Raw genomic sequence first — 27,139 nt, 5'->3', positions numbered from 1 at the left:
TTTCACCAGAATGTTAAAAAATAAAGGAATGGAAAGCTGGATAGAAGAGAGAAAAATACAGCAGATTTAATTAATTGTAATGGAGGTAACATTATCAAAATGCATTAACAAAATGCACAAAAATAATTTTTTCTGTCTAGCTGTCTGCGTACACACACACACACACACACACACACACACACACACACACACACACACACACACACATACTGTAATTATAGAATGTTCAGAGTTTTGAGACTTTTATTCAGCTTTGTTGATTCATCAATTTAATTGGACTCATCTAATAACACATACTCATTAAAGATGGATGGAACCAGTGACACTGAGAATTATGACAATTCAAGGTTTTTATTTAAATTGTGCATCTATATATCATTATCTTAATATAGGAAGAGCTTTCAATCCAATGCCCTTAATTTGCATTTAATATTAAGATGCAGAGACTAATTTTATAATGTCCAATTTGACCAATTCGTTTGTCTAAATTCTGTCCTTTTTAGCATTGTAACCATTTGCTTTCACTTGGAAGACTACGTCAGCCTCAGAGGCATCAGGGTTGGGCATGCTAATTAGTTTTTTTTAAGATATGGTTGTTCTAATGTTTTTGTTTTATTTTCTATGTTAGATTTATTTTATCTTATGTTTCATTTTATATGTATTTGGACAGAAAGAGTGACACGGCCCTTTAATTGGCCATCATCCAATCAGTGGACTTGCATTTATCGAAACAATCTACTCACATTACCTTAAGTATAAGTATATCTGGGAAAGATTGCCTTAGCCCAACAAGCTCTCACAAACAACTTACAGGGCTTGTTTTTAGGCAGCACCATTAGTCACTCCTCAAATGGAGATAACAAATTAAGGGCCGTTTACACCCTTGGCATCTGCTTGAGTTTATGCTCATTGGTTACTAAGGAAACTATCCTTTCCAAACTCCCCGAATGACCTTTCATTGCAAAAGTTGACTTACAGCCGGAATGTAGGTGTGTTTACTGAACTTGAGCTTTTTGGGCCAAAGCTTAGGTGTGCAGATTACGTGTACCTGTCGCTACATGCCCTGGTTGTTTGACAAGCAGGTCGTTCCTGGGTCTTGACTGTTTTCTGTAGCTGTGAGTTCTGTGTATGCAGGTGAGGGAAGGTAAAGCCTTCCAGGCTTAAAATACAAAGTGCCAGACTCTCCTTACAGGTCTTCTCAGCTAAAATTCGGATGACTTTTAGGCCTTCGGGTCGTGAAGGCTGGGTTTCAATAGCAGGTTAGAAAAATGGTGTGAGGTCACTTCAGATGGTGCAAAGCTAGAAAATTGCATCACAGGTAGCTTGAGAGAATCCATTACTATATGTTATAAAGGTACAAAGGGTTCCCTTTCTCTTTTAAATGTCCAAAACATCATAGGACATTCATTCTAACCACTAATTAACTAAAAGGCTCTACATTTTCCAAAAGAGGCTTTAAAAAGCCTATTGATTTGCATGCATCTCTGTTCCTCTAGGCTTGAAATAGCATTAAGAGCAATTTCTAAATGTTCTCCCATGTGATTGTGATGACCTTGCCCTCTTAAAACTCTGAGTCATATTTTCTTTAGCTAGATATCACTTAAGTTCGCTTTGGCTCCCATATGACATGAAAAGCGCTTTGCTTGCAGTTCATCCAGAAGGAAAAGCGTCAAATTGAAATTCTGAAGTGCAACATCAGTTTGATGCCTTTTTATCTCAATGGGGTTTAATTTTACTGACAAATTCACATCTGTCGCTCCAAAATACCGCAATATTTACCTGATACCTACCTGCCTCATTGAGTTTAGCTCACGTGCAGTGCATCTGAAGTCTAATTACTTTGATTTGTTTTGACTTCTTGTACCTCAACATCTTTGGGAAAAAATGGCAAGATGCTGTCCTGTGGGATTGTGGGGAGTGGTTGTCATGTTCAGATGTGTTTGCAATTTGCATGTTGGCGTAGGTCCACTTTTCCTTGCATCCGTGTGTGAGAGCGAGGATGGAAGTTGAAAACGCCTGGATTCATCAGGGCACGTTGCTGAGCCCAGCAGGAAGAATCTCATCTGAGTCACTTCAGCAGTTTGTTGAGTGCGAAGGGAGGGTGTGACATCAAGTTTAAATGAAGGACGGAAGGAAACACCTCCTGACTTGCCGTGCGTTACACTTAGCACACCATGTTTCCACCATCACACAAATGAGACTCCTTTTGGTATCATGAATAGATTTTTTTCACTCTCAAATGGGTCCCTTTCTTTGTGTATTTTTCTCACTGTCCCCTGAATCTACAAAGAGTTCTTTTTCTTCTGTTCCTCAGATGCTTTGAATAGAAATTTTGATTAGATTGGACATGAGCAGCGGAGTGAAAAATGAACTATACAATGCAGTGCCACAAACCTCTGTGGTGCTTTAAACAGGGCTGCCCATGTGCCCGCTGTGATGATGTAATCACTGCACAAAAGATAGTGTTTGTGGCACAGAAATGGGCAGGATTTCGCTGGGCCAATGAGGCTTGTGTTTTCGCTGCTGTCAGTCCATGTAGCCAATATGACAAACATGATTATTAGTAGCAACTAAGCCTCTGATCTTCTGCATGAGGGGATGACATACTTTTAATTTACAGTTGGTGCTCTTTTTAAAGGCTTTGTGTTATGGAGGACCAGGAGTGACAATTTATTAAGTGGCACTCCACTTATCAATGGATGCATTCAAAGAATAAAAAAACACATTTTATAACACTCTTTTTTAAAATATATAATCTAAACATAGTTGAAACTAAATGTTTTTGTCACTCTAAGAAAAATAATTCAATCTGGTTTTTTTGTTGTTGTTGTTGTTGTTGTTGATGAATTCATCAATCATTCCTGGTTGATGGACATATTGATGTGTATATAAGCTATAACATACAAACATGTCTGTCCAGTTTATTGAGTGAAATGAATGACAATCACTTACTAAAGTTTTCTATCTGTTTCTTTCCAGATTCCTTCGTCAACAGTCAGGAATGGACATTGAGTCGATCAGTACCAGAGCTCAAAGTGGTGAGTGATCTTCCCAACCCTTACTTTGTCATTTTATCTCTTAACATTATGTGGAACAGTAAATCCTGACATGTCGATCACTGAATTTATTCAGCAAGCAGAGAGACACAGACTGCTGTGTGTCACTCTCTGTAATGATATTTCTGCTTGAGACAGTCTGGAGTGTCACTTATTCTGCTGACGTTCCCTCAGAATAGCTACCAGTGAGAAAATTCACTGATACTTCATACTTAATATCACTGTCAAAATATGACTCAGTGTATGATTATTATTATTATTTTTTACACTTTATCAGGGACGGAAAGAGTACTTTAAATATATATTCAAGAAAAATAACCATTACTTTCCAAAAAACTACTTGAGTAAGAGTAAAAGAGTAGCTTATTTAAAAATACTCATGTGTCGTGAGTAGTGAGTACTGAGCTGCGGATTCTATCTCCCTTATAATAAACACTGTACACTGCATTAAAGAAGCTGAAAATGCAGAAAACACTGTACATACTGTAATTCACATTTCCTTTTGCTGTTTGTCAGAAAGAATGTAGAATATCTATGCCCTCCAACATGTTTTCATTTTGACTGCCAAATTTTTATCAGTGATAAAATGCATCTACTTCCAAAACAATAGGGAAAGGCTATTACAGAGATGAAAAAAAAGTTATTTTGCTTTAATATATTAAATTGTATTTAACGTATAATTAATAAAACATTTTGAATGAATCTTTTTAACTGATACATCACAACTCTTTAATATGATTTGTCTGTTATTATTATGCACGTCAATATTTAACTTAAAGGGTTAGTTCACCCAAAAATGAAAATTCTGTCAGTAATTACTCACCCTCATGTTGTTCCAACCCCGCAAGACCTTCGTTCATCTTCGGAACACAAATTAAGATATTTTTGATTTAAATCTGAGAGCTGGATCACTCCTCCATAGGCTTCTAAGTGATTGAAACTTGCTGGCCCAGAAAAGTTATTAAAGACATCATTAAAATAGTCCAAGTGACTACAGTGGCTCAATCTTAAGTATATCAAGCGACGAGAATACTTTTTGTGCGCAAAAACAAACAAAAATAACGACTTTATTCCACTATTCATTTCCTTCTCTCTGGGCCTCGTAGTGTTTAAGTGTAGCGCGTCTGTGTTTCACGTGCAACACAGACGCGCTACGCTTAAACACTACGTGAACCAACTAGAGGCCCAGAGAGAAAGAAATGAATAGTGGAATAAAGTCGTTATTTTTGTTTGTTTTTGCGCAATTAATTCTCGTCGCTTTATAAACTTAAGATTGAGCCACTGTAGTCACTTGGACTATATTAACAATCTCTTTAATAACTTTTCTGGGTCAGCAAGTTTCAATCACTTAGAAGCCTATGGAGAAGTGATCAGCTCTCAGATTTAATCAAAAATATCTTAGTTTATGTTCTGAAGATGAACGAAGGTCTTACGGGGTTGGAACAACATGAGGGTGAGTAATTACTGACAGAATTTTAATTTTTGGGTGAACTAACCCTTTAAATGCGCAATTAGCCAACATGGAATATTTTTATTATTTTATATTAAATGACAAATGCCGTGTTCTTGATGTCGTCCACAACTGACTGGAACTAATAATGTTGATTCACTCGCTAAATGAAGGCGTATTTTATGAAATGGATAAAAAAAAAAAAAAAGGAGCTGTAGTTTTTATTACATCATATCACACGCTGACAGAGATGCTGTATAACATCATGGGTCATCAATAAGGTGCATACTGAATTTGTGAAGAGACTCAATCGCTTTATATGATTAACATATTTAATTTAGGCTTTTGTTCACATATAAACATTGATCAGCAAACATAATCATCTTACAGATCACATCTCTTAAAATATACTCTTGTAAAGGTACACCATTTTAATTACAGTAACGTGTAACATGAGCATTTCTAATGTGTTACTTCACACCCCCACACTGGATCATTTTAATGTTACAAAAATAAACATGCAGCTACACAAATCACAGTTTTAGTATCAGTGAACCTCATGGAAAATTATCCAATTCAATGATCATGATTATCCAATTTAAACAAAAAACACACAGCTGCTTATGAGGCAACACGATGAAACCATATGCTCATAAAGTTTTTACATCCAATATTCTCCTAATGAAGTTTCTATCATCCTCCTCTTTGTTCTCGCTGACTGCAGTGGCCACTTGGGTAATGAGCTGCTTTATTATGGAGGAAGATTGTTGCTGTCTGAACCTTGTTAACAACACACACCACCCTCTGATGAACCAAAACGGTGTTCAATATGAGCCTCGTGTGTTTAAATGAATGGAGAGGAGGATATTTGGTGTGTTTTTTTTTTGGTGTGTGAAAAGAAAGGACATCTTCTTTTCTCTTCTTCTGGTTTTCCATTTCCATGAGGAAAGCAGTATTTGGTCCCCTATTGAATGTCAAGTTGGTTCTAGCGTTTCTCTATATGTGGCGACCTTGTTGTCAACGGCCTATACATGCGTGGCCTTGTGGCCAATCTTCACTGATTTTACATTCTATCAGCAGAGTGTGAAGGTTGAATTAGCAGAGCAATAGCACAGCTGCACATAAAATATTGCAATCCACAACATAATGGGAGACATATGAGAGTTCAAAAGAGGACAAATAGTTGGTCCGCATCTCGCTGGCTCATCTGTGACCAGGACAGCAAGTCTTTGTGGTGTTATCCAGGGTAATGTCGGCATGCCACCACGAAGGACGAACCTCTTCCAATAGGAATAACTGTCGACGCAAGAGGAAGCTGTTTGAAATGGATGTCCCGGTACTAACCCGGATTGTATCCAAAAAATCAAAACCACAGCTTCCCAAAATTACGGCAGAATTAAATGCAGACCTCGACTCTCCTGTTGTGCAAGCATGTATTGTTCTCTGATGAGTCAACCTTCACTGTCCTTCCCACATCTGGGAGAGTTACGGTGCGGAGAAGCCTCAAAGAGGCTTAACACCCAGAGTGAAGCACAGGGGTGGATCAGTGATGGTTTGGGCTGCAGTATCATGGCGTTCCCTACTGGGCTTGATGGACTGATACACTAGTGCCAAGAACTACCCAACCATTTTAGAGGACCATGTGCACCCAATGGTTCAAACATTGTAAGCAAGACTTGAGACAGAATGGTTTGATGAACATCTCACATGGCCTGCACAGTAACCAGATCTAAATATTATTGAAACACTTTGGGGTGTTTTTGAGGAGAAAGTCAGAAAAGGTTTTCCTCCACCAGCATCATAAAAGTGATCTGGCCACTGTTCTGGAAGAGGAATTGCTCAAAATCCCTCTAGACATTGTGCAGGACTTGTAATTTCCATGCTGACAAATTGATGATGTATTGGCTGCAAAAGGAGGTCCTACACCATACATGAAGGAAAAAAATAGATGACTAACTTGTAAGACTAGTCTAATCAGTTTATGCAACCGGCCACTGATCTTTCTGCAGAATTCTGTGAGAAGTAGTGTAAGGGGTTTTACAGTCAAAGACCCAGAACCAGATATGATGAATGAAGATCCAGAGTCAAAATTATAATAAATTAAAGAAAAGTTTTCTGAAGATAGTTTGCAGTTTCATCAGCAGAAGTCAGCTTCAAGACTCACATGGAGTTTGTAGGCCGCCCCGCTTACAGTTACAAAGATCACAGCAGTTATACTCTATACCAAGGTCTAAGCTACATCCTTGCTTCAGGTTGCAGTTTTGGATTGGCTTAGAAATAGATAAACATAGTAATTTTCCACACACATACAGGTAGACGGAAGCATATCTCCATCGATTAGGCAGCTGACACTCGGACCCTGAAGTTAGGCACGTCGTGACCTTCCAGTTCTCAGATTTGGGTTTCTGTCCAGAACAACAACTCAGTCAATCTCCAATAATGCCAGTGGTTCCTTAACCTGCAACCAAAAAGACTAACACACACACCGACACACAGCTTTTCCCGGGTTGGATTTGGCCAGGCTCTAACTATAAACAGGAGAGTCCTCTCAAAACATCAAGATAATGCGTTCTTTCTCTCAAGGAGAGCTACACTTTAGTCTATCTGGAAAGTTAGGCTTTAACAAAGAAATGGTCCCTTAAACTATTGGCTTCAATGACCCCTATATGTTTTAACATGTTGAAGACCTTTCTCAAACACAAAACAAGTCCCTATTTCATTTCTGGAAGCCGGGCTAAATAAGCAAGCACTGTTACTGCATTCAGATATCAAATACAGACATTAAAGAATACATGAAAAGAACATTTCAGTAATCACACTGGCAACTTCTATAACAAAGTAAAATCTCAAGAGAAGTCATTCAACTCATTTGATATTTAGAAGGAAAAATATTGATTAATACCTTGATTATAATCACTCATTACATATACATTCAGTAGATTCCATGCAGGCTTTGTTATCAGTATAAGCTCTCTTTATCAGCGCTCACTTCGTCAGTTCATTTCAATATTTGTTATAGGAAGTTCTTCATCTCCAGTGTTTGAGGAGAAAGACAGGTGTATCTGTCCTCATGTTTGTAAAGCTGTCCATCTCCAGCTGGTAGGGAATTATTATCCATTGGTGCAGGAACAGCCGACCTCCCGTGGACTGACAGGCGGAACAGTTGCGTCAAGAGTGAGGAAACTCCTGAAAGTTGCTTTCTCCATGGTTGAGGGGTTGTTTGACGACAGAAGGAATCTCGACTCGTTTGAGGGAAGTCCTGGATGCAGAACGGATGTTCTCCATCTGTTGGTAGTGAATAGTTATCGAAACTGATTATTGTCTTTTAGGCCCATTTGGTTAGTCTCATGAACGAAGGGGATGGTGTCTTTCATTCTCAGAAGTACAGTTCATCAGTGATACTTTCATATAAAAAAAATGACTTGCAGCGAGTTTTATTAGTTATTTAATATCCTGAAATATATCTCACTGATTATCTTCCAGCCGATTATTTGTTTGCTATTCTGTTTTGTCTCTGCATTATGCATCCAAACACTGTCGTCATATGCGTGTCTGTTTTTCTCCATGCAGGGCATCGTGGGAAACCTGTCCAGTGGGAAGTCAGCATTAGTTCACCGGTATCTGACAGGAACATATGTCCAGGAGGAGTCGCCTGAGGGTGAGTGAGCAGCGGGGAGGGCCGAATACTGTGTGTTTGTCAGGGCCAGCCATCCAACAAGACCTCCTGCCGCGGAGCAGGCTTTTCTGGCCATGAATTAGTTTCGTCTCATATGGTCATCTGTGCACTGCATTTGTTTACTCATTTTTATAAGAACTAGGGCTGTCGACTTTAAAAGTTAATTGAATTAATTACTTATGGGGGAAAATAATGCGTTAAAATTATTAACGCATTATGTCCAAGACCCGCCCTGCCCAAGACCTACATAGGTCATCTTACATTTCAAACAGTTGATTGAAGAGGAACATGTGATGTAGTCTATAGGATGCAGTTAGAAGGCCTCCAAAATTCAAGATATCAGGGCAAAAATACCCTTGTAGGAGTTTTTGTCTCATGATATAGTTAAAGGAATAGTTTGCTTAAAAATGAAAATTCTGTCATCATTTACTCACCCTCAAGTTGTGTCAAACCTGGATGAATTTCTTGTGTCGGTGTCTGTATTCAATAACTCCTGAATGGAAGTCAATGGGGTCCATTAACTGTTTGGTTACCGACATTCTTCAAAATATCTTCTTTTTCATTTTTTTGTGAACTATTGCTTTAAGCAATATCACACGAGTGCTGTTTTTGTCCTGAATAGCACGAGTGCAAATGTGATATTGATTTTATACAACAGTTCAATAAATAAGAAGTTAATATTGTGTCATATTTTAGACACAGAGATAAGGAATTTAATGTTATGTTAGCGAGCATAGCCCAGAGTTCATATTGTAAAAGCACAATCAGTCTTTGTTTGCGTTAGCCCGAGGCATAAACATAACGTTTTTACAAAAAAAAAAAAAAATGCAGTTACGAGGTATTACTCTATTCTTTAAGACAACCCCGAAAACTACGACAAACATTTCACATATCTCAATACAATTTTCATTGAAGACCTAGAAGCTAAACGGTGCTTAAACCAAATAATTATTAAGCATGCTACATAAAACATAAAAGCAACACTTATTAATAACACTTACAGGTTGTGTTTTTGCTCAATTTTTGACAACGAAAATAATACCTGTGAAGCCAGAGCAGAGAGTCTCTGAGCAACACACAGCTGTGTTTCATTTCTGAATGAATCTGCTTTTTTGAACAAATTAATCGGGTGAACCAATGATTCAATGACCCATTCATAAAGAGAGCCATTTATTTAATTCCTGAATGAATCAGCTGTTGGAACGAATCGAATGAATGAATGACTTAAGACATTTACCGCCACCTACTGGTGTTTTTAGTTTCTTATTTAGAGTATCATTCATTTAAAAAAATGGCATATTCCATATTAATAAAAAACTCATTAAAGGTATACTAAAAGCTAACTATTGAAAAACACTGTTTATGCAAAGAAATTTTGCAGGAATTCCATCTGTACTGCATAAACAATAGTTCCGCTGCTAAAAGGATGATTTAGATAACTTTATGACTCGTATAACACAGATTTTTCTGTTTAAGAATTAAGCGCTTTAGCCAAAATACTAGCAGCACATTGCAAGTGCATTACTGCAAATCTGTTTTTTGTAAGTTTTTACTTAAGAGTTGAACCCGGAACATGCCTCAAAAACAGGCTTAAAGTTCAGTATTCTGGCCCAGTGGGTTTTGTTGGAAGCCTGTATGCACATTGTTTTCCACTTGTAAGAAAAAGACACTCAGGAGCCTGTTGGGACTTGTTTCGAATGCAGCTTTCGCACTTCCGTCTCATTCAGTCAAATTCTCTGCTTCTCTCTGACCAGACCGTGGCGTTAATGTGGAATAATGCTCATGTCTAATGCAGTGAGAAAAATGAAAATCAATGAATCGTTGTGGGATTGTGAGATTGATGTTAACACACACCTGGGTAGTTAACTTAAACTAATACATATTTGTTGTTCTATAATAGAAACCGAATATCAGTCTTTCTGTGATATATAACTCGCATCAAGGCAGAACAGAAGCTCTGGCAGGAGTTAATATTATTGTTTATATTGATTTATTAAAATGAACATCTGTCATGTTCTGTAATAAAGCCTTGTTCTCTGACTTCCTTTAGAAATAAGTTTGTGATGGTATCCAGTGGTAAAACAATGTTTTTTATAATAGATGCACTACTGTTCAAAGGTTTGGGGTTGATAAGATTTTTTCATGTTTTTGAAAGAATTCACCAAGGATGCATTTATTGGATCAAAAATACAGTAAAAACAGCAATATTGTGAAATATTATTACAATTTAAAATATGTTTATATATATCCTAAAATGTAATTTATTCCTGTGATCAAAGCTGTCATTTTTGATCTATTTAATGCATCCTTACTGAATAAAAGTATTAATTTCTTAAAAAAAAAAAAGAAGACTGACCAAACTTTTGAACGTGTAGTGTATATAAACAAAATTTACCATGCGTTTTTCGTCATATACCAGTATCAAAGCACCTTGGTATTTACCACCTGATACCACTACTTTACCATGGTACATTTTTCATAAAGGGACTAAATGATTACTATATATTCATATAAAATTGTATTTCAGTGGAGCTACCTCAAAGAATACCATGATGTTACTTTAGTCAATGTCCAAAAAAGCCACGGTTTTACCATGTTATCATGTCCAAAGATCATGTAAGCGAAGACTCTTTCCTGCGTTGTCTGACATTTGTATTGTTGTTTTAGAAGAGCAGTTGCGTGATTTAATGTTGTAATTGTGATTTCATACTGCATGAATCGTTTGCAGACGTTCTCGGGTTTATTAAGCAACGCTTGATTGAAAATGTCCCTAATTTCTTTTTAATCTTAATTTGTCATCTGCCATTCGCTCCTGCACAGACGAAGCTGTGAGTTTCCAAGCCGATGCTCCGCCTCTGTGGTTGCTCAGGTGTTGCCATGGCAACAGAGGGTCAGGCCACCAGAGCGTGTCATCAATCCTCAGCGTTTACTTTTGAGTGACGGGGAGAGATTAAATGTTTATGCCCTCATGGCACCAGCTGCCCCTCTGAAATCTAAATTAGAGATTAGAATTTTAACGACAGATTCCTGAAGACTGGAATCAGGGCTGAGTTTCAGCGTCACCCCAAAAGCTGTGTCAGGCTAAAAAGAAAACTACAATGAGAAACCATCCATTTAGATGTTTATACGGCTTTCTGCCAAAGTCTGAATGAGCAGGAAACTTTGCTGCAGGGATTTTTGTTCTGTCATATAATGACGTGTTCAGGCGTGCCCTTTTCTTTTCAACAACTTCAAAATCTTCAGTGAGTGTGCTGGAAAAACTGAACTACTTTCAATTACATTTTTTAGTGGTGCTTATTAATTCAATCATTAGGGGTGTAACGATACCCTAATTTCACGATTCGATACATATCACGATACTGAACTCACGATACAATATTATTGCGATAATAAAAGGTTAAGAAAAATGTACTGTTGATTAAATGCTAAATTTGATATAACATTGTGGGTGTAAATGAATAACAATGGTGACACCAGAATAAATATATTCATGATTCTGAACCTGAAAATACAGAATTATTTTAGACGAATATGCTTGCACTCTGTCACTGGCTAGATATATTTAAAATAATGTGGGCCACTTTTTACTGGTAACATAAGACTTATAACATAAGCATTATCAGGACCCACTAATATTCCCCCATTATTATACATTATATTCAACATAATATATTGTAGTTTAATGTAGTACTGACTCTGAAAACTTCAATTCTTTCTCACAGGGTAATTTTTATTTTAGGTGAACTATCCACGATACATATTGTTGCATTTTTGTATTGCGATATATTGTGATACGATATATTGTTACACCCCTATCAATCATTGTTACTTATTTTTTAGGGTTGTAGATTTGAGCAAACGAATTGATTCCTCAAGTCATGTGGATTGTGAAACTACTGTATTGACTTTTCTAAGTGACTGTGATTTTCAGATCTGTTCTGCATGCAAGCATGACTTGCATTTTCCTCCAGTAGATATAAATAATTATTTATGCATATTTATTATGCTTGCCATTTCATCTGGTTATTTACCAGCATGAACGTTTTGTTCTTCTTTAAGAAAGAAAATTATGCTGTACCTTTTTGCTTTTAGGCTCAAGGGAAGCATTTATGGAATAAAAATAGCTAGGACGGATTCTCAGGACACAGATGAACTAATTAAGTGGAGTGTTCTTGGCGTAATGGATCTATGGATGATATCTCTCAGTCGATGTGAGGGCACTGTTGGAATCTCCACGTAGTGTCATGTTGTGTTTGGTTCTGCTATTATTACCATCCCTCACCGCTCCGCCGGGCTGTACTTCTGTGCCCTCGCTGTACCTCTTAATGCCAATTTAGCCCAGGGGTCACTGAACTTGAAAGTAACGATTGGCCATGTGGCACGAACTTTAGCAAGTTTCAGTCATACACTGTGGAACAAGCATTCAGTCATTATATTTCGTTCTCAGAAGTGACAAAGCTCCATCATGCATTTCCCAGAAGGAAGCAGAGGTAAAGTAAGCCTGCGATACATTGGCTGAATAGGTTGTCAGAGTGAAGTCATGCACTGAATGAACTGAATGCTGCCTACTTTTTATAGTGAAATGGTGTGCATTGTGCTAGATTTTTGTCACATGTTCTCGTCACGTTGCTTGTGAAGGGTGTCCAGCTGTAAGATGAAATAATGGATCAAAAACAAGTGTTAGAATTGTCACTTTAATCACTTCCTGTTTATTCATCAGGCTGTAAATGGAAAGTCAAGTTCATTGCATTGTTCATTTCATTGCATTATGTACAATATAGCCCCTAGTTTAATCTCTTTTGTTGTTTCTTGCTTTAATAATAATTGTATAATTGAATAATTGTTAAATACCAATAATTTTTATTTTAAATGTATATATATATATTTAAATATAGTTAAATATATTTAACATATATAGAATTATAAATTATATGATTAACTGATTAAATGTCAGTTATATATATATATATAATTATTATTATTATTATTATTATTATTATTATTATTATTATTATTTTTAAATTGTATTTTTCATTGAAAATTGTGTTTTCATTTATTTATTATTATAAAATATTTTATTATTTAGTATGTTTATGTCAAATAGTTTGTCACTGTAATTGCTTCATATTTATTTATCAGGCTGTATATACTAATTAGTATTTTACTATTTATTTATTCATTTATTATGTTAATTTATTATTTCAATTATATATATATGATATTCTTTATAAAATAGTGTTTACATTTATTTATTATTATAATTTATATTATTATTTACTATATTTATTATGTCAAATAACTTGTTCATAATTAATTTATGTAAATATAATTATGATTTCTATTATATTAATTTATTATTTCAATATTATATATTATGTTAATTTTTTTCATTTAAAATTAAAATATGTAAACTCTTTTCATTTTATATTTTAGATATTTTAAATATATTTGATATTATTTACTATTGTTTTTTCATATTTTCATTCTGTTAACTAACATTGTTACATAATTTCAGTACCACACGGCTGTACCATTCTGTACCATTCAGCGGCTGCTTATTGAAATTTCCTAGCAGTTCAAACAAATCGAGCCGTCTCCTCTCCAGTCTGGATTTTACTCATTGCCTTTTTAGCCTGTCATAATCATTGAAGAAATCACCCTTCCTCTTTTGTCCCCCTAGAAGATTACCATAAGGCACGATTCAGTCGGCTCCACAAACTTTCCTATTAAAAAAAAAAAAAAGCTATGTAATTTAGGGGGATCTCAGTAGCATCAAAGTTCCCTCAGCTTTCAGCACCAGCGGCTGTGAGGAAGGAAAACAACTTCTGTAGAGGAGAGAATAAATGAAGGATGACAAATCAGAGTCTCAGACTCTCATTTCACTGCTGGTGTCGAAATCACTCAGATCTTCGGATAAGGCTTGCCTAATTTCATTTGTTGACTGATGTTTATTTTCAATCAGTTGCTCTCCTCGTTGTTAACAGAGATTCCCATGTTTCTGTGTGCTGTATAATGAAGCAGGAGCGATGGGCGGCCCTCTGGTGGCTGTAATCGTTAGTCATGTTTAGACATGCACGCACATACGTCCCAAACACTCATTTGCACGCTCACTAACTCATCCGCTCTTTCTCCATCCCTTGTCCAACACTTCACAACTGCCAGAAGGTATACGTAAATGGAAAATTGGAAATGTCTCTCTGTTCAGATTGACGGGACTGGAGGGTGTTCCTCAGGGGTGTATCTTCAGTCCCTTAATCTTGATGCCTTTGACGTCAACAGCACACCTCCTGTTGATAAATGAGCTTCACAGAGGACCATGTTATATGGAAACAGTGTAATTAATGTTATTCTGTGTTTTTGCAGGAGGGAGGTTTAAAAAGGAGATTGTGGTGGATGGACAAAGTTATCTCTTGCTGATCAGGGATGAAGGCGGCCCCCCAGAACTGCAGGTAAGCCACAAGCTAAACTGTGAAAGCTGTGCAATTTTAGCATTGTTTACATACAATTATAATATTTTGGATTAGCTTTAGGATTTATATGTTTTAGTATGTTTAGTCCTTCAACTTAAACCCATTTAATTTAGTTGCCAAGGCCACATTTCTAATTTTAGCTTTTATTAATATATAGGCCTACTTAAAAATATTCTTAATTTTAAGTTTTAAAGTTTTTCATCTAATATTTAGTTTTTATTTCAGCTTTATTTCAATTAACTAAAATTATTTTAATAGCTTTAATTTTAGTTAACAATTTTTCCTTTATTTATGAGGCTTTAAAACTGTGATAATTTGAAAACTAAAATAAAGTTAAAGGAATATTTTTATTTTATTTTTATTTTTATGCAGAATGTTCATTCTGCTCTATTCCATAGAAAATTGTTCATAGAACAAATTATATACTGTAGTGTGGCTATTGAAGTCCAAAAAGCACCATAAATGTTGTCATTATGATTTGTATCTAGAGAAGGTCCAATTTTAATATTAAAATACTATAATTGTTCATATTATGGTGGATTAAATTGTGAGCGTTAGATGGCGGCAAAGGTAAACTAAATATAAAAATAAGGGAAATTAACATAAAAACTTGTGCTGTGCACCCAACGTCTGCTCTTACTGTATGGAAAAGAGTAGCGTGAACATTTTGGATGAACTGTTCCTTTAAGGACGTTTTCTGGTCATGTACGGACATCTAATTGTAGTTTGTGTGGAGAAAAACTGTTTACATATTTCCTTGTAAAGTACTAGTAATACCCCAAACACCTTAATTATCTTGTTCAATTTGCAGCTCCTGGGCTGCATGCTGACGCGGCGCTACAATAATTGATGATATCTGAGAAAGTGAGATTTTTCGCAAGTTGAGAAAAGCAGAGATCTGTCCAAATAGCTGTTAAAATATTCCACAAATGTGTCACCCAGTCCCCATTCCCACAGCAGAGAGCGGGATGTGGGGCTGTGTCATTTTGAGCGGCTGTACTTGCCTTGTGGGACCCATTTCATGGTGGCCCTATTTTCACATTTTTACTGCGGCTCAGTGTAATTATAGTCTGATGGTTCTCATGGCGAGCGGCGATGAGCACTCGCTTCCTGTGTTGTGGGAACGGGGATTTCGAGTGAAACTTTTTCTGCCAGTGTAGCTCCTAGTGGAATAGCGGTGATAATTATTCTCTGTTAGTCTGTGTTCCGTTTAGCTGGTTTTATGGTAATGCGTAATTGATTAGAATGCAAATTACCACAAGAATTTGTAATGCGGCCCTTCACATTTCAAGCAGACGTCACTGAGTGTGTCTCAGGGCTCTGGAATAATTCGAGTTACTGGTCACGAAATTGATCCATGATTAGAATTATTCTCCTGCAGGTAATGGAAAACAAAAAGAGGAATGACATTCAGTAAACAACCAAAATTGCATAAAGTTACTGAAATGTATCTTCCTGCACTGCGAAATATAACTAGCATATACAAATGGTCCATCTTCTTAATAGCTATGATGATTTATATTTATATTCATCAGTGAATCCTGAATAAAGTATCACAGGTTCCAAAAATATATTAAGCAGCACAACTGTTTCCTGCATTAATGATAACTGAGTTTAAAATTAGCATATTAGAATGATTTCTGAAGGATCATGTGACACTGAAGACTAGAGTAATGATGCTGAAAATTCAGTTTTGATCACTGAAATAAATTATATTTTAAAGTATATTAAAATAGAAAAATAGACTTATTTCAAAAACATTCAAAAACTTTTGATCGGTACTATGTTTATATATATATGTTTATAAAATGTATTTTATATATATATTTTTTATATATATATATATATATATATAAAAGCTTTTGCGGTTTATGTTTATAGCTTTTAGCCAAATGAAATGATTAAAGATGCACAGATTGGTAATGTTTTGTTTGCTTGTTTCTCAGTTTGCTGCCTGGGTGGACGCGGTGGTGTTCGTCTTCAGCTTGGAGGATGAGATCAGCTTCCAGACGGTTTATAACTACTTCCTGCGTCTTTCCAGTTACAGGAACGCGGCAGAGGTTCCCATGGTTCTGGTGGGGACGCAGGGTGAGTCACGACACCATCATTCTTCTACGGAAGAGCACAGGATACACAAAATTTGATGTGCACTTGTTTTTATTAGATCTGCCATTAAAGTCTCGCACTTAGTCATAGTCTTGAAGATGACGAAATGGTACATTTGTCTTGTTTTAACAAAGCAGCGGGCTAGGAAGTCTCATCTGCAGTAAAATACTCTTTCTTGTGCATTTGCCCATTACTTGTACGTAAATTGGATTTTGATGAGACTCATAATTATGATGAGCATTTCGATGCTGTACTGTCATTATGTTTGCTGAAGAGTTCGTTTAAAAGAATAGTACACACTAAAATTAATACTGTATGCTGCGTCTTCACTTAATGACATCATATATCTTTTAGATGCCATCAGTGCTGCCAACCCCAGAGTGATAGATGACGCCCGAGCTCGGAAACTGTCCAACGACCTGAAACGCTCCACGTATTACGAAACTTGCTCCACTTATGGTCTTAACGTGGAGAGAGTCTTTCAAGATGGTGAGATGCCTGATGTGTTAAACTAGTGTCACAGTGTTTATGCAGTGTTACGATTTGATCCTCAGGTGTGAGTTTATCATCCTGGTTCGCAGGTAATATTCCCGGTTCTTCGAGACCGTTATTTATAAATATGGACCAGTGTTGAACTGGAGTCTAGTAGTTATTTTTTTATGATGTCAAAAAGCAGAAATAAAGCAATAATTGAAAAGCAGTTATCATAGTATCATCATAAAACAACAATACTGATCAATCTCTATAAGTCTGGTGTTGATCATAATGCATTCATCTTTAAAGGTATGACCATGAATGGGTATTTATTATGACATTATTTGCTTATTGTATTATATAATATACACAGCAAGTGTTGTTGTGAATGCATTATCGTCCAGTGTTCTGCTTTTATCTTCTCATCCAACAAAGAACTGTGTTTTCCGGTTGTTTTTATGTCGGTAGCGGTTAGTGCATTTCCGAACAATCCTAAAAACCGGTTGGAATATCAGCGGTACTCTGAGTTCACTGATAGCGCTCTCTCTTCCGCCCACTGTCGTCATGTGGCATGAATGTATTGCTGAGTAAGCAACAGAAATCTGCCCACACATCTCTTTTGTGTCCCTCTAGCCGCCTGCTCGAGGTAGAGTGGTTTCACAACACCTATACCAGATACACATTACATAAGTATTTATCAAGCAGCCGCACAGTAATCTGGTGTAGCTGCTCCATATATCCATATGAGAGTTCCTCCCGCGCGATAATTCCAGCAGCTTTATTGCTCCGCAGCGTTTCAGTTTCCTCCGCGCTCTCCAATATCATCGTTGTCAGGATGGATTTCTCTCGGCCCTGCGTTTATTGCCGGTGTGTTGACGGTTGCTGTTTTCTTCTGCCTGTAATTGCCTCCTCGGGCTGCATTTGAAATAATTAAAAGACAGAGATGCGTTTGTTGTCTGGAGACTGTGATCCGTTCGACTTTTTGATAAACATCATCTCGTTTCTTTCGCTTAGTCTTCCTGTATGCAGCTCTCGTTTGTCTGTAGTATTGAAGTCATCTTTCTTTCTTCCTTCCTGTCTCTCTTTGTTTTCGTGAGTAGAAGTGAATATTGTTGAGTCACTTGTTCAATGACCGTAGGCACACTGTACTGTCGGTCTCCAGAGTTCCTGGATTTATGCAGTTAATCTGCACGAAAACATTTCACTGCTGTGGAAGAGACATTGTGTGCGTCATTACAATCGAATTACAACTGAAAAATTGTACGTGCATAAGTTATGAACGTCTCCCTACAAAATAATAAGCATTGAATAGTACAGTAAATATCATACATGATACTCATATCATACCATACTAATATCATATAAATATCATACATAAAGATTTTGGACAAATACTTGCATACTTTAATTACCTTTCAGGAAGTCTCTTCTGCTCACCAATTCTACATTTATTTGATCAAAAGATTTTGAAATATTATTACAATTTAAAATAGCAGTTTTCTATTTGAATATATTGTATAGTGTATTTTTTTTCGTGTGATCAAAGCTGAATTTTCAGCATCATTACTCCAGTCTTCAGTGTCACATGATCCTTCAGAAATCAGTCTAATATGATGATTTGAATCATTTCTGATTATTATCAATGTTTAAAAAAAGTTGCACTGCTTCATATTTTTGTGGAAACGTGATACTTTTTTCAGGATTCTTCGAAATTTCAACAGAACAGCATTTATTTAAAATAAAACTATTTTGTATCATCGTAAATGTCTTTACTGTTTCTTTTAATCTATTTAATGCATCCTTGCTGATTAAAAGTACTAAAGCCAAAACTTTTTCTGCAGGCAATCTCACCACATTGTTTCATGTTATTCATTTTCATTTTAAAATGTCTCTACCAGTATTAAAACCGAACCTACGATCTGTAGGACGTGTCAAATATTTGTTTGTGATGTATATGTTAGATATTTTAGATAGATTTTGAAAGTTGAAATGTTTATGATATGTGATTGCAGTTGCTCAGAAAGTGGTGGCGCTGAGGAAAAAACAGCAGCTTTCGATTGGTCCGTGTAAATCTCTGCCCAACTCTCCCAGCCACTCGTCTGTCCCGGCCGCATCCATTCCCTCTGTACACATTAATCAGGTGAGTCTGGGGCATCTGTTCTGATCTGGGGTCAGCCTCAGTCCTGAACCAGCTAGCATGCAAACTGCAAGGTGAATCTCAGAGAAAAGAATTGACTAGATGTTATTTGGGAGGCTAGTTGTTATTGGTTATTTTGCCTTCGAAAAATATACCATATTTTCATCAAAATAGTTACTATTATTTTTACTTAAATACAACTGTAATCACAAAAGAAATTAAATAAAATGACAGAAATATTTATTATAGTTTTACAACAGTAACAGTAATTGTAGTAGCTATGATATTTAATACAGAAATAGGTTTACCATGGTACATTATTATAAAGAATAAAGTGTCTCAGAAATATTAAGGTAAATGCTATTCTACTATAAAACTAGGGCTGGCCTTCTTGGGACTGAACCTACGACATTTGTGTCAAACGTTCAGATCTCTACTAAAGAGTATGGCTTGGGCTGCATCTCATTTTGCATACTATACATACTATTAGTGTGTCAAATTAGAATTTGTCTGTCCCAAATCATAGTACCTTGGAAATAGAATTCCAAAGTTACATAAATTGATTTTTAAAGTGTAAACGCAAAGTGTAAAGTACTTATTGCATAATGGATTAATATTGCCCACAACCCTCTGCACAGTGCAGTGCGTATTTATATATGCATAATGCAAATATGAGAATCAGGATGCAAGAACAGGCCTTTATGTATTAAAATGAAAATGTATTGAATGTCAGTGCACAGAAAATCATACTGATTATATTGTTCAATCTATCTCTCTTGTTCTTTTCATATCTGTATCTATCTATCTGTCTGTCTGTATCTATATCTATCTATCTATCGTTATATCTGTTTTTCTGTCTGTCGTTCATTCAATCTTTCATTTTATCTGTTAATATATCTGTTTATCTAACGTTGTTGTTCTAACCATCTACCATCTATCTATCTATCTATCTATCTATCTATCTATCTATCTATCTATCTATCTATCTATCTATCTATCTATCTATCCTCCCTCCTTCCCTCCCTCCCCATTTCCCTCTCTGTTTGTTTCAGGCTGCTAATGGAGGAGGTGCGTTCAGCGATTACTCCTCCTCCGTTCCCTCCACCCCCAGCATAAGCCAGAGGGAGATGCGCATCGAGACAGTGGCCGCCTCCAACACTCCCACGCCCATCCGCAAGCAGTCCAAACGACGCTCCAATATCTTCACAGTAAGTATGAGGCAGCTAATGCAGAGCACCACGCACTCCCACTACTGAGAGTGCTGGACTTCCCCTGACTGCAGATCTCCCAGCAGCCCCTGCTGCTTTCAGACGGCCAGTGAGCAAGAGAGAAGCTGTTTCTAGGTCTGCAGTGAGTGGATCTGCCCTTAGGTACCCTCTCATCACCCCCTTCCCCTCAAGCCCAGGGCAGTGGAGGGCAAAGCCAGAGAGAGTAATGCCATCTCTGACCACAAGAGGGAGGTACAGAACTAAGTGTAACCGAATCCCTCCTGCCTCTGCTACCACAGAAGCGCATGACCACATGCTTTTTATAGCTACATATTTCAGTAAATGCGGGGAGGCAAGCATTAAAACATGAGAGATGTTTAGGAAAAGGCAAGACACTTCAATTTACGCTAATTTTTCCGCCATTTTGATTTGCCTCGTCCTTTATACACTGTAAATTTTGAAAGCTGTACACCAAGGGAACTTAGCTTTTTATCTACTCTGGATTTGAATACCTCCCCTCCCCAATACTGAGAGTTTTCCCTTTGCCCTTCCTAATTTCACTGTGTCAATCAGCAAAATTCCCTAGCAAGCCCCGCCCCCTTCTCTTCTTTAACAGACATTCACCTAGCGTGTCTTTCCGCTGGAGCCAGACAGAGAGAGGCAGAGCCACACACACTGTACTACTGTACTAGCAACACCACCATCTCCAATCTAACCTATCAAGATCCACTACCAATCAAACCCTCCCCCCTCCCCCTCCCACCATAACCAATTAAATTTGTCCCCATTCGCCCCAAACTCTCCTCCAATCAAAAGGATCCTGCAAGGTGATTGGCTGCAGCAGTGCCGGCTCTTTTGCTAGCTTCCCCTGTCCTGTTTCTCCCTCCCTCCCTGCTAGGTCGTGTCTAACCCCATCCACGCGAGACACGACGCTCTGCCGGTGCGCGTGACGGAGCCGAAGCACGCCACCTACCCCGTCTGGGTGCCCGAGTGGCAGAGCGAACGGGAGTTTCAACTCATGACCTTCTGAGGAGCCCCGTGAACCAGACTTACCGTGTGGGCGGGATCAAGGGTGAGGGCGGGGAGGGAGTGTGGGAGGAGCCATACCCAGAGGGAGGGGCCACGCAGCCTCTCGACAACGTTCAGAAGACGGCTGGGAGATCTGGACCGTTCACTAATTTACCCTTTCGACGACATCTCTAACCAGTCATCTCATTGCCAATTGGATCTTTTTTGCCAAATTTTAGCAAAATGTTCCAAAATAGCATGCGAGAAATGTGAGGAAAGCCTTTGTTTTGTCTTTGCTGGCTTTTTTTTTTTTTTTTTTTTTAATCAAATAAATATAATTTATGTTAGATGTTATTTTATTGTTCCAAGTCAAGAGTGGCCTTATAATCATAGTCTTTTTGATCATAGTGAAAGAGTAAATTTGTTACCACCAGTAGACTATAAGATATAACCACATTTGGATGGTCATCTACTAAGAAAAAAGAAAGAAATTAAATTATATATATATATATATTATATATATATACACACACACATCAGTGCCAATAAATTAAGGTAAGACAGAATGAAACATATGTTCCAAAATAAATAAATAAAAATAATTTAATATTTACATTTTAAAGAAAGCCATAAATTTAATATTTTGTTAAAAATATTATTAAAGACTAAATATTATTGAATAATATAAAAAGAACAGTTTGCCGATTTAGTAATATTTCCTATCACCTCATAATTCATACCATTCCCTCATTATTATCATTTCATAAGTGTGTGTCTTTGCCACTAGATGTCAGCAGAGGACAGGAAACTAAGCACAGTGCTTCCATGATACTTAAAAACGACCATTTTTTGTCATTGGTCTGATGTGGCGTCTGTTTATTTTTCATTCTACAAGAGCACAGGAAGGGGTTTGATTTATTTTATTATTTCTCGACACATCATCACTATCTGCCCTGTAAAAAGCCAATAATCACACTACATCTGCCATCATATCCAATGTAGATGTCTTAGCATTTTTTACGATCCATTGCTTTTTTTTCACTCTACAACCTTTCTGTCCACGCTCCCCGTGACCAAAGTGTTGAACTGTTTTTGTCGATATTTCCAGATTTGTTCTTCTGTTTCCAACCTATCTTCAACTAAAAGGGCTTTCCAGCTTCTCCTCAATTAGATGAGCCCTTGGGTTGGTGGTGGTACGACCGCAATGCATTATGGGAAGGGGTCCTCCGTGAGGAGGAGGAGCAAACAAGCGCTGCTTTATTCCCCCTAATAGCCCGCATTGCATCGTGGGTATCACCATGGCTTTCTTGGACACATGCCCCTTGGCAGCCATGGTTGAGTTTTAAGGACATTGGTTGGACAGAAAAAGACAGATTTCGAACTTTCGTTACCTGAACACATTGAACTGAATCATAATCAGTCATTTTACTGCTAAATGTTTATCCTGTATACTGAACAATCTCGGACTATAGCCATCGACAACACCATCGTGACCCCCAAAATTTAATAAAAAAAGAAAAAAAAAAGAAGGATGCTTCGCAATTCAAAAGGACAGAACTTTTGCGGTTATTCCAAACACTAGGAGATTTGCCAAGATATTCTTTGTTTTGTTCTCTTTTTTTTCTTTTCTTTTTTTGCCTGTTTTTCTTTTGAGTTCTGTGTCTGATGGGTTAGTTTAGCTAGTCACACTTCACACCGAGCGCCACAGACGGCGCCTCGCGTCTCCGTCCATCTTTATTAACAAGACTGCGGCTTTGTAAAGCACGTCACACTCGAATGTGATGCTAGTCGAGGTCCCGATGCTGCACGGCCGGCATAGCGACGGATCCCTCACCGATGAAAAGATGTGAATCCGGATTCCGGGTGACATAGCTTAATTGTTCGTGCCGACCGATATGCTGACCACCAACTAACTGTGAAACTAACATGATGTCACATGACACCCTGAGACGTCACATTGCGTTGCGATGCGTTTATAAAGCTGCTTGTTTAGTTGATGCAGGTGTCGCGGCGACGCCCGGTCGCAGGTTTGCTCGCTCGGTGTGAAGTCTGAACAATATGAAGGCCTTCATAAACGTAGAGAAGCGTGACGGAAATGCACCGACTTGTATGAATGTAGTATCTATTTGTGACCCAGAGCCATTATTTTGTTCTTTTATTTAATTGGTTTGCTTATTCATTTATTTTATTTCATGACAATGTGGTAAGATGAACTGTTCCATGCGTTGCACACTGTTTCGTTTTTTATATCATTCAATAATGGACAAATATAGACTGCCGTATATCTTGTATTGAATTTGATTTCCAATGGTATTCTATAGAAAGTATATTCTATAAATATATGAGATATATGAAACAGCGCCTCTTTAGTCGAACTCTCTCTTGTGGGAACTGCAATGTGTGGCTCTGCCTGTTGACTATTTCCACGTAAACCTGTGACTTGATTTGTATGGTGTCTGTATATATCCAAACGAAAATAAACTGTTGAAAAATACACATCAGCCTAGTTTATTTGAGTAGATGAAACCATACCTCTCTCCATTTGCGAATGAGCGCCTCATCTTGTTTCGTATGAGACCATGATGTTGTCTGTCGGGTATGAGTGCATTGTGGATGTTTTTGGTTCATTTTGAGTGAGAAAATTCCTTGTTTAACATTAATTCTTTGCTTAATGCCATTTTCCAGCCACTTCCTGGAAGCGGAGATGTCTTGTAATCCAGATCTGAAATGTATAAATTAATTCCCTAACGTTTTTTCCCCCATGATTTTGCTTTGTTGGAAATGTTTCTGTGAATTTAACCCTAATTCTGCATCTTTTTTTTTCTTTTTTTTCTCGTCTGACCTGGAAGTGTTTATCAAATGTTTTGACAGGTGGAGGCCGTCGAAAAGATGAACCGTATTAATTTAATCCTTTCCCCCCCTGCTAACCTGTGCTGTTTTTCTCACTTCTGTATATTAAACTGCATTTATTGTTCTTGAATTGTTTGAATCTGTTGCATCTGTGGTTGGTAAAGCCACATGGAGGCGCCAAAGATTTGCAAAAGAGCTCTTGAGGGGGTTTAGTTCTGACTTCCTGTGTTTCGTTATTGGTCGAACTTGATATTTTCCGTTGTCGTTTTGTTTTGTGTGTCTGTCCTGGTCTGTGTAAATATGTATCTATATATACTGCACGTTCAATGTGCTGCTGTATGTTTGCACCGTTCTGCTTGCGCGTTTATTTGAGCCTTTTTCTTGCTATTTTTTGTTGTCCCCCACAACACACTGACACACATTTCACCTGCACACACACACACACACACACTAGAGTTAAGACACACACACACACACCCTCCCCACCTCCATGTATGTTCCCAGTGTGTTCTTTGCACTGACATCTTGTCTTGTTTCTTTGCAGTCACGGAAAGCCAGTGATCAGACAAAGAGCATTGAGAGTAAAACTGACAGTATAGGGAGTGGAAGGGCCATACCCATCAAACAGGTACGTCACCTTATTCATACACTCATTATATGAGGTAAGTACACTGTTGTAGGATAGGATTTTTAAATGTCAATATCTTAAGTAGTGTTTTACTATGTATGCATGATGTGGATGTGTGTTTCAGCACTAAAAGGGCATGCAAACTATTTTTGAAGACTTTGAAACTGAAATGAACTTGATTGTTTTAGGCTTTCTCAGTCAGTTTCTTTGTGCGACCAACAGATGTCAGTAAAACACAATGTTAACTAAGTCTACATATTCTTGTTCTGTCTATAGTAACCTTTTGGCAGTTTATATGATATGCAATTACACATAATCTGGCAAACAATGACTTACTTTCAGCAATGTGAATCAGTTGCAACATATTGGAAAATTATACTTAGCCTTTGGCCTGCTCTTGCCATGATGTTTTTGAATATCCATGAATTTGCACGTTAAAAAATTGTCTTGGAATCCTTAAATTTCTTTTTTAGTTTTTATGTTGGATATATTTTATTTATTTAGTTAATAATTGATACATAATCATCAGCCTTGCCCAACTCACCCTAACAAGAAATTTGGGAAATGTGCAATTATTGAGTATCCATTGCTTTTTTTAATCATTTAATATGATTTATGAACCGAAACTGGTATTTAATGTTGTTTAATCATGTATAAGAACTTTTACTTATAACATTCAGTAGAAACAGGTGTTTAAGAATCATTGCATTCTACATTACAGTCAGTTTTTTGATGTATGTGTTTGAACAGAAATTAAATTCAGTTTAGTGAAATGCCTCGTCTGACGTCAGAAAGAGCTAATGTGATTTTGAAAGGATTCATCTTAGTAATTGGCGGTAGTACTTGATGGAGTAGCTGTCAAATATTTATTTTTCTTTAGCAGAGTTGTTCGTTCATTTGTTGTTTTTTGAGCCTCTGATTCAATTTTCAAATGAACCCTAGCCTTAACCTTTAACCCCTGCCAGAGATTAGCATTGTCACATTGAACAGAAGTCATTCCTTGGACAAGCATCACATGCAACCTCTGACTTTAAGCAAATCCTGTTGCAGTAGTTTAGAAAATGGCTTCCAAATAGTTTATAATTTCAAATTAGTTTACAAAAGTCATTTTTTAATAAAATACTTTAGAATTAGGTAACAACGTCAATTTAGAAATAGTTTTAAAAAAGGAGTTTACAAATAAGGTAGTTTATAAAAGTAATTTAGAAATAGTCTACAAGCAGTATTTTACAATAAATTCATTTCAAAGTAGTTTACGAAGGCTGTTCAGATTTAGTTTACAAAATTCTTTCCTTGTAGTATTTTAGAGAGTTTTTAAACACTATGTTACAAATAAGGTAGTTTTACAAAAGTAGTTTAGAAATCATTTCCAAATAGTTTAGTAAAAAATGTTGTTTAGAAATAGTTTTGAAAGACATTAAGACGCAATTAACAAATCTAGTTTAGATATAGTTGAACAAAATTGTTTGAGGAATTCTTTCCATGTAATATATATTTCACATTTTTTTAGAAATCATTTCCAAAAAATAATACACAACTAGCTTGAAAGTAGTTACGTAATTAAGTTTAAAAATAGTTTACAAAGGTAATTTAAAAGAAGTTTAGTCAATTTTGTAATTCAATGTAGTCACGTGTAATTCAGTTTCTGTTGTGTGCTGTGAGAATAAATGTACAAATAAATTGTGTACAAGTGCCTGAAGTAAAATTTGCATGAGGCAATTTTATGTTAAATTGTAGATCTGAAAAGTATATTACTTGCGCTGAGCTTTGTGATGCACTTCCGTTTTGAAATAGTACAGCTCATTTATTTCTGGTTATGTATATTTTCAATGTGCTGTAGTCACGTAGTTGACTGAACACCACCTGAAATGAGTGTCTGCAAGAATATGTAGAAACCTGGACATGTTCAAAGACAGGATAAGAGATATTCAGATGATTTCTGTGTAAAGATCTGAGATCTGAGAAAGCAGCGGCTGTTAAACATACGCCATTATTTCACCACAGGGTGTCAGTGCTCGTCTAAACTAGTGACCGATGCTAAAGAGTGCGAGACCTGATGAATACAAACCTTCATTT

At 36.9% G+C, this 27,139-nt stretch overlaps 1 protein-coding gene across 5 annotated transcripts in view; it reads left to right on the top strand.

The window, feature by feature from the left end:
* Positions 1-27,139, top strand: part of agap3 (ArfGAP with GTPase domain, ankyrin repeat and PH domain 3) — a 161,664-nt gene that overhangs the window by 76,407 nt on the left and 58,118 nt on the right. For 3 of the 5 annotated variants that reach the window (XM_084102634.1, XM_084102635.1, XM_084102633.1), the window contains exons 2-9: positions 2,980-3,038; positions 8,077-8,164; positions 14,546-14,631; positions 16,599-16,740; positions 17,113-17,247; positions 19,245-19,372; positions 20,422-20,577; positions 24,980-25,063. In XM_084102634.1, coding sequence (XP_083958760.1) covers positions 2,980-3,038; positions 8,077-8,164; positions 14,546-14,631; positions 16,599-16,740; positions 17,113-17,247; positions 19,245-19,372; positions 20,422-20,577; positions 24,980-25,063 — 878 coding nt within the window. Of the gene's footprint in view, positions 1-2,979; positions 3,039-8,076; positions 8,165-14,545; positions 14,632-16,598; positions 16,741-17,112; positions 17,248-19,244; positions 19,373-20,421; positions 20,578-21,475; positions 21,735-22,693; positions 24,067-24,979; positions 25,064-27,139 lie in introns of those variants that run through there. The other 2 variants (XM_084102637.1, XM_084102636.1) reach the window with 2 other exon arrangements.

Source organism: Abramis brama (genome assembly GCF_963993115.1).
Source record: "Abramis brama genome assembly, chromosome: 24".
NCBI lineage: Eukaryota > Metazoa > Chordata > Actinopteri > Cypriniformes > Leuciscidae > Abramis > Abramis brama.
This window is presented reverse-complemented; position numbering and strand designations above follow the sequence as displayed.